Source organism: Myotis davidii, unplaced genomic scaffold (assembly GCF_000327345.1).
Source record: "Myotis davidii unplaced genomic scaffold, ASM32734v1 scaffold685, whole genome shotgun sequence".
NCBI lineage: Eukaryota > Metazoa > Chordata > Mammalia > Chiroptera > Vespertilionidae > Myotis > Myotis davidii.
The window spans coordinates 546,662-554,899 of NW_006295823.1; the positions used below are offsets into that span (position 1 = coordinate 546,662).

At 54.2% G+C, this 8,238-nt stretch overlaps 1 protein-coding gene across 1 annotated transcript in view; it reads right to left on the reverse strand.

Annotated features, from left to right (window-relative positions):
* Positions 1 to 4,356: 4,356 nt before the first annotated feature.
* ATP6V1G3 (ATPase, H+ transporting, lysosomal 13kDa, V1 subunit G3) overlaps positions 4,357 to 8,238 on the reverse strand; it is a 10,600-nt gene continuing 6,718 nt past the window's right edge. The window contains exons 2-3 of the mRNA XM_006770722.2: positions 5,975 to 6,075; positions 4,357 to 4,624 (exon numbers count right to left, since the gene is read on the reverse strand). Of these exons, the coding sequence (XP_006770785.1) occupies positions 4,442 to 4,624; positions 5,975 to 6,075 (284 nt within the window). The 3' untranslated portion in view covers positions 4,357 to 4,441. The remainder of the gene's footprint in view (positions 4,625 to 5,974; positions 6,076 to 8,238) is intronic.

Here is an 8,238-nt window from a genome sequence, read left to right on the forward strand (position 1 = left end):
CGGGAATCGAACCCTGACCTCCTGGTTCACAGGTCGGCTCTCAACCGCTGAGCCACACCAATTGGGCTTAATTATTATGTTAAAAAATAATCTTCCACGTGGGCCTGTGGGAGATGTCTCCCTAATTTACATCTGGGAAAACCCGGCGGCCGCCTGCCTGGGGGAGGAGGCTGGTGAGAGAAGGAATAATCAGCTTCGCCGATTGCATTCCTTCCTGTCTGAGGCACCCATTGCTCCGTGGGATGAGGGACGTTTTATTTACAAACAGATAAGCTGCCTTGGGACACACCCGGCGTTTCCCCGGCGTCTGCGTGTCGGTGAGCGATGTCACCCATCCGGGCACTTGCCGGCTCCCCCGACTTCAGAAGGTTGTTCGTGGCTCTGACGCCAGGACAACAATGTTTTTAAGAGTGTGGTTAGTGGTTCTCTCTGTGTTACAATCTTGGGATTTTTTAACTTCCATGGAGAACATACACTCTACATCCACACCTTTGCATGAAAACATATTTCTATATGTTTGCCTAAGATGCAAATTGTCCCCTCGAGAGTTCGACTGGAAGACCGGGAGCTCGATCGCTTGCGATGACATGTGCTGACCACCAGGGGGTGGCGTGGAATGAAGGGAGGCCTGGGCTGGCAGCCGGAAGGCCCTGATGGGCCCTGATTGCCCAAATTTCGTGCACCGGGCCTCTAGTATTAAAATAGAGCCTCCGGTTAATGATTCTCTCTCATCATTGATGTGTTTTTCTCTCTCCCTCTCCCTTCCTCTCCGAAATCAATAAAAAAATATTTTTACAGAGTCATCCTGGATGTGTCTGCTGGTCATGAAGATCAGCGTGGTGCCGCTTTTTAAAATAAACTGTCCTTCCCTTAAAAAAACAAATGAAAAAGCCGCCCTGGAACATGTTAATCCATCTTGGATACACGCCCCGCTCGGCAGTTGTTCGTAACTCGCTGTGTTCGAACCTTGAGTGAGGGGCACAGTTATTTCCTGACTTTTGCGTCATCTGCTTTCTTGCCACTGGTGCTAACGTTGCCTCTTTCATTGGTTTGCAGCTTCCTGGGGTTGGAAGGCTCTGCCCACCGCCCGCCCCCCGCAATGTCGCCCCCCGTGGCACCTCCCACGTGCCTTCCAGGAACAGAATTCAGGTGAGTCTTTTATGATTTGATGCTTTTCTCCTGGCTCACGCGTGATTTCACTGAAATATATTTGCGGAGGTACGGATACAGTGTGTGCTGAACCCGGGGTGCTTCACACACATGCAAGGTGAGATATGTAAGCCCTGGCTGGTGTGGCTCAGCGGATGGAGCGTTGGTCTGCAGACTGAAGGGTCCTGAGTTCGATTCTGGCTTGTGGGCTTGATCCCCAGTAGGGGGCGTGCAGGAAGAGGAAAGAGAGAGAGCGAGAGAGAGAAACGTTCAGGTGAGAGAGGCACATCGGTCGGTTGCCTTGGGCACAGCTTGTCTGACGCCCTTGAGACCTCAAATCCTAGGCGCAGGGGATGCTCCCAAATTCTCAGACACCTCCCCGCCCCCCACCCGTCCTCCCCGAAGGCCCTGTCCACGTCGGTGAGAGAGGCACATCTGTCAGTTCCCTTGTGCACAGCTTGTCTGACGCCCTTGAGACCCCAAATCCTAGGCGCAGGGGATGCTCCCAAATCTCAGACACCTCCCCGCCCCGCCACCCGTCCTCCCCGAAGGCCCTGTCCACGTCTCGCCGTCGGATGCTGGTGAATCTTTGGGGATCGGGCTCCAGTGATCACCTGGGGGTTGGACCTTCTTCCCGCTTCCTTGGCAGTTGATGTCTACGTCAGGGGGTGTCAAGTGCTACGTTATCCGATATCCGTTTGCCCGTTGATCTTCTAGCGAGACTGGGAAGTCCCGATACCGGCCCTCCCTTAGGCCCTTCTCCCTGGGGATCCAGCTCCCTGCCCGGCATCTACAATAAATGAACAATTTACCCGAACGTGCAGACGGGAACGGCACTGGCTGGTCAGCCGTGCTGGCGGTACACCCCTCTTTCCTAGAGAGCGACCGTGCCGTCTGCTGTTCGCAGGGGACCCCTCGGCGTGGTTTCCATCTCCCCGTAATGATGTGTTTATTCCGACCCCGGGCCTTCCGGCGCCCGGGAATCTTTGAAGACCCGGCGTTGGTGTGTGGGAGGGGCTGGTCAGAGCCAAGGTCACCGTCATGGCAAGGAGCGGCCGTGGGCTCTGGGAGTGGAACGTACCTTCCGGCAGGAATGGAATCATACCGGCCCTCCCTTAGGCCCTTCTCCCTGGGGATCCAGCTCCCTGCCCGGCATCTACAATAAATGAACAATTTACCCGAACGTGCAGACGGGAACGGCACTGGCTGGTCAGCCGTGCTGGCGGTACACCCCTCTTTCCTAGAGAGCGACCGTGCCGTCTGCTGTTCGCAGGGGACCCCTCGGCGCGGTTTCCATCTCCCCGTAATGATGTGTTTATTCCGACCCCGGGCCTTCCGGCGCCCGGGAATCTTTGAAGACCCGGCGTTGGTGTGTGGGAGGGGCGGGTTGTACGCAAGGTCACCGTCATTGCGAGGAGCGGCCGTGGGTTCTGGGAGTGGAACGTACCTTCCGGCAGGAATGGAATCGGGGTGACCTCGGCCTCATTAGCACCTGCCCTGGCGCACCCGCCTCGCCAGCCAGACTACAAAGCACCCAGCCAGCTCAGACGTCCCCTTTGTCATATAAAACCTGCGGCCGAGACAGACACACACACACGCACACACACGCACACACACACACACACACATGCATTCTCTGAATAGCCTTCGCCTGCTAATTGGATGGTTTCTCGTATTTGTAAGAAAGTCCCGTTTCCCTGGTTAAATCAAGGATGCGTCCCCCCCCCCCCCCCCCCGCCCCGAAACTTCAATGAAATAACTGTTACATCATTCACATGCATTTCCTTAAGGATCCGTGTCAGGCCAGCAAACCCAGAAAGGAAAAATTAGCATCTCCTCTTTTTTTTTCTCTCTCTCTTTCAAATGCTGGGCGGGCTGGGTGGGTTCCAAGTTCAGCGAGTGCACAGCGCCATCTCGTGTTCGGAGACGGGATGGCCGGCACCCGTCGGGGAGCCAGAAGCTTGAACCCAGTACTGGGCTGGGCTGGGCTGTGTCTGGCCAGCATTTCCTGGTTTGGGAGTCTGGTTCCCACGTATCGGGAGCAACGTCTTGGCACACTCCCTGGCCTGAGAAATCCCCCCTTAAAGTTCAGCTTGGAAAAGGGCCCCCCCCGGACGGAGGCAGAAACACACATGTCCCTCCGCTCTTCTGAGGATCAGCGTGAAGTGAACCCACAAATGCAATGACAGGGCAGCGCCCAAGACCAAGGATGGACGTCCCACCTTTATTATTTATTTATTTTAAATTCCGTTATGTGTTAATCCCCACCAGAGGGTATTTTCTTCCATTGATTTTTAGAGGAGGAGGGAGGGAGGGACGGAGGGAGAGAGAGAGAGAGAGAGAGAGAGAGAGAGAGAGAGAGAGAGAGAGAGAGAGAAAGGAGAGAGAGACATGGAGACACACAGAGAGAGAAACATCTATGAGAGAGAGACACATCATTTGGTTGCCACCTGCTTGCGTCTGAAGACGGCCTGGGGATGGAGCCTGCAGCCGAGGTACGCGCCCCGACCGGGAATCGAACCGTGACCTCCTGGTTCATAGGTCGACGCCCAACCACTGAGCCACCTGAGCCCGGCATGTCGCTGTGGGGCGGGAACGTGCCTCTGGCGTGGACGGGAGCCCACGGTGTTACTGGGGGTGTTTGGACATATTTGCATTTTCCCCCCTTTTTTTGCTTAGGAAAGCGTCTCTCGGAACTGTGAGTCCAAACTGTGATTTCCCGGGAGCCAGGCCTCCCAGATATTGGCGAGGTGCCCCCCTGTGCCCGCGAGCTCCGCTGGGCTGCGTTGGGGTCTCTCTGTGGGGCACACGGACCCTCATTAATGGACGGCACATGCATAACAGCGATAACACGCTAACAGGTGCTGTTTCGGGGAGGCGCTCACGGGATAGACACGGGTCCCCACAGCGTCTGCTCCGCCGAACCCCCCTGACCCGACGAGGAGCAGCTCCCCTTACAAACAGGATCGCGCCCCGGCCGCCGTGCAGACCTGCTGTGCCCGTCCATGACCGCGAGTTTCTGCTCTTCTCGCCCCACCGCCTCCTCCCTCCTCACGTGTCCCCTTAAGTCAGCTTATCTGGCTTAGTTCCTTTTCAACGATAGCAACAGTAACCACCACTGTTCTTTATTATAATCATTTATTGGTGTTTCTATCTCTCGTTCCCTCTCCCTTCCTCTCTGTAAAAATCAGTAAAATATATTTTTTAAAAAAATCCCACAAGACGGGAAGCCAGGAGCCAGCAGGTGACTTGCAAGACCCCTTTACGGAGCCATGGAGCCGCGGCCCCGGCTTCAGTCCGGGTGAACTTGGCCTCTGTAGTTCAGGTGCAGCCCCGGCCTCACGTCGCAGACCAGGCCCAGCACCCACGCCAGCACCCCCTCCAGGCAGCGGCGGTAGCTCCCCGTCAGCTCCGTGATCCTCTCCAGCGCCTGCGCCTCCATCTCCTCCGCCAGGTTGCTCTGCGAGCCCATGGCCTATGGAATGACACAGAGTCAGGGCCCTGCCCACGGCGTCCGCCCCGAGCGCTTCCCAAGTTCAATCTGCTCCGGCCCCGTTTCCCTACGACGGCCCTGCGGTGTGTGCACCTCCCGCGTTATGTGCCAGGATGTCCTCCGGGGATGGTACCATCACCAGGGTCACCGGGGGGGGGGTAGGTACACTTTTCCCAAACCAGGAAGGGTCCCCGGCAGGTCACGGCCCAGTGAAAAGCAAATGTGGGTTCAGCATCGTCACCCCGTGTTCATCGACAAGGGTTGTCATTGCATTTTTCTTTTTCTTTATTTTTTTAAATTATTGTTATTGATTTCAGAGAGGAAGGGAGAGGAAGACAGAGGCAGAAAAACCTAAGGAAATACCAGACTTTTCAGCAATTTGCAACCACATGCACCTTGGTCACCTGTAAATCTTGAGTTCGCTAATGGAAGTTTGGGCCCACAAACCCGTTCTACAACATTGTAGAGCACTTGTTGTTGATTCTACCAGTCAACGCGTATAGTTTGAAAAAAAAAGTTTTCTGAAGCGTGTCTCTTACGAAAACGTGTTGGTCACGAATGTGTCGTTTGGCCCTAGCTGGTGTGGCTCCGTGGATAGAGCATCGGCCTGCGGACTGAAGGGTCCCGGGTTCGATTCCGGCCAAGGGCACATGCCTGGGTCTCGGTTTTGATCCCCAGTAGTGGGCGTGCAGGAGGCAGCGGGTCCATGATTCTCTCTCATCCTTGATGTTTCTATCTCTCTCTCTCCCTCTCCCTTCCTCTCTGAAATCAATGAAGATATATTTTTTAAAAAAGAAAAAAGAATGTGTTATTTGCAATCATCCTTGAAAGAATCCCTTCCATGTGTGCATTTGAGAAGGTAACGTTTAATATGTAGTGTGTAGGTAGGAGTCGATAACTGTTGATTGACACTTGAGGTGGCCAATCAAAAGGCCTTGGGCCCTGGCTGGCTTGGCTCAGTGGATAGAGTGTCGGCCTGTGGACTGAAGGGTCCCAGGTTCGATTCCGGTCAAAGGCACATGTCTGAGTTGCAGGCTCCATCCTCAGTGTGGGGTGTGCAGGAGGCAGCCAATCAATGATTCTCTCTCATCACTGATGATTCTATCTCTCTCCTTCTCCCTTCCTCTCTGAAATCAATAAAGAAATATATTTAAAAAAAAAAAAAAGGCCTTGGAATGGAAGAGGCCAAGTTCGCTCAAGTGTAAGATTTAGTTTAGCACTCAGCCTTGGTTGGTCCGCATCGGCTCACCCCGGGGTGCGGTCTGCGTCACAGCTGACGCGTATGTGCCTCTGGGATCCCCGTGGCATAAACACCAGTGCCCACGGGCTCACCTTCGCCTGTTTCATGCGAAACTCCTTATCCTTCTGCATCCGGTACTGGTCCACCTCCACCATGGCCTCCTCCGTCGCTTGCCGAATGCGCTTGGCTTTTCCTGGAAACCAACAGCGCGAGGAAGCCATGATGTTTCTTTGTCAGACACGTGGCATTTCGAGCTTGATTTTTAAACATTCGAGGGGTGGTCTGGGTTAGTTTTTTGATGATGTTTTTCTAGAATGAAAACTTCACTAAAAAACTCTATTAGCCTGGCCAGTGAGGCTCAGTGGTTGAGCGTTGACCTATGAACCAGGAGGTCAGGGTTCGATTCCCGGTCAGGGGACAGGCCCGGGTTGTGGGCTCCATCCCCAGTGTGGGGCGTGCAGGAGGCAGCCAATCCATGATTCTCTCTCATCATAGATGTTTCTCTCTCTCTCTCCCTCTCTCCCCTTTTCTCTGAAGTTAATAAAAATATATAAAAAACAAACAAAACAGCGATATTAAAACCACCTATTTTTTTCAATTGGATTCTTTAGAACGTGGGCATGACTACGTTTTTTCCCGCAAACACGTTTAAATATATTCTCTCCCCCTCACCCCCCTCCTCACAGCAGTTACAGCCACAGGACAGATTTCGGCTGTCACTTCCCCGGAAAGACATTATTTGGTCCCGTTTTCTGTCCTGGTCCCCGGCCAGGCGTCCTCCGGCCCCGGCGGCTGGACCCCATTGCCACTGGCAGGCCTCCAGCGGCCCCAGACACGCAGCTCAGACTCCATCAAACCCACTAACGGCTTTTAAAAGCCTTTTATTGAGATTTTTTTTTCCTGGCCATTCCTCCCCTCTAGAATGTCTGATTAAGCAAGTCCCCCAGCACATCAAAGTATTTATATTATACATTCACATACACATACACACATACACACACACATACACATACACATACACACACATACACATACACATACACATTCACATACACATTCACACACACATACACATACACACACACATACACATTCACATACACACACATACACATACACATACACATACATATACACACATATATATATATTTTTTCTAGTAGCCTCCTCGATGGGGGACTTGAAAGTGGCTGTAAAGCGATTGTCTGATGGCGGGGGGTGCATTAGGGAGCGCCTCAGCTTTTATGAAGAGCGAAGGTGTGAGCCTGAAGCCAGCTCGCCGGCCACGCAGACAGCCGCCACGGCCTGGGCATCATTAGCCAGGCACGTGACGTTTGGGGCAACGGGAGGAAGTTTGGGGGGTTATAGACTCCTATTAATTGCTGCTGTGCACCCCCTCCCCTCACTACCGCCCTCGGGGGGTTAGGTTCTAACACGCTGGGATCATTAAAACCTTAAAGAAACGCTGAACTGTATGAAAACGTGTGCTCCCCCCCCCCCCAAATCGATGGTCTTTCTGCTTCAGGGACATGACTTCCTCCTTCTGCCCGTTTCACACCATTTCTCTCTCCTCGTGAGCGTGGGTGGACCCCCTTGGCCAGGGTGGGCGATACTGTGCAGAGAGGGGACCCAGTGGACTGTTTCCTGAATATGTAGTTTAGAACCCAATGTCCACCAGCGTTCATCTGGGACCTCCATACCCGGCTTCTTAGGGCTCTGTTTTTAAGAATCCTTGTGGCATTTGAGTGGAGATGGCTTTTTCACTTCTCTCCCTGTGAGCTGTGAGCTGCTTTCCGATCACGGTATAATGTATGGACTAAAGATTCATGGAGGGCCCGGCCGGCGTGGCTCAGTGGTTGAGCATCCACCTATGACCCAGGAGGTCCCAGGTTCAATTCCTGCTCAAGGCACAGGCCCGGGTTGCAGGCTCGATCCCCAGCGTGGGTCGTGCAGGAGGCAGCCGGTCCGTGATGTTCTCTCATCATGGATGTTTCTCTCTCCCTCTCTCTCCCTTCCTCTCTGAAACCAATAACAATATACTGAAATAGACAACATGAAGCAAGATGCCGTTTTCGGACCCAGACTTCCCATAATCCTCCTTACCGAGCACGTCGCTAGTGGCCATGATGTCGCAGGTGTACATGGCGGCCATCAGGCGCTGCGGCTTCACCTGCAGGGCGTAGCGACAGGCCTCCTTCATGGTGGCGATCAGCTGCCCCGACAGGGGCCCGTAGCAGTCCGCCAGGGCCGGCTCCACCTTCTGCGCCGTCCTCTTGTCACCGGGCTCGGGGTGGCCCCCGTCTCCCGGGGCCCAGCTCGCCGCTCCCCCGGGCCCCTCTCCCCCCGGATCCGGACT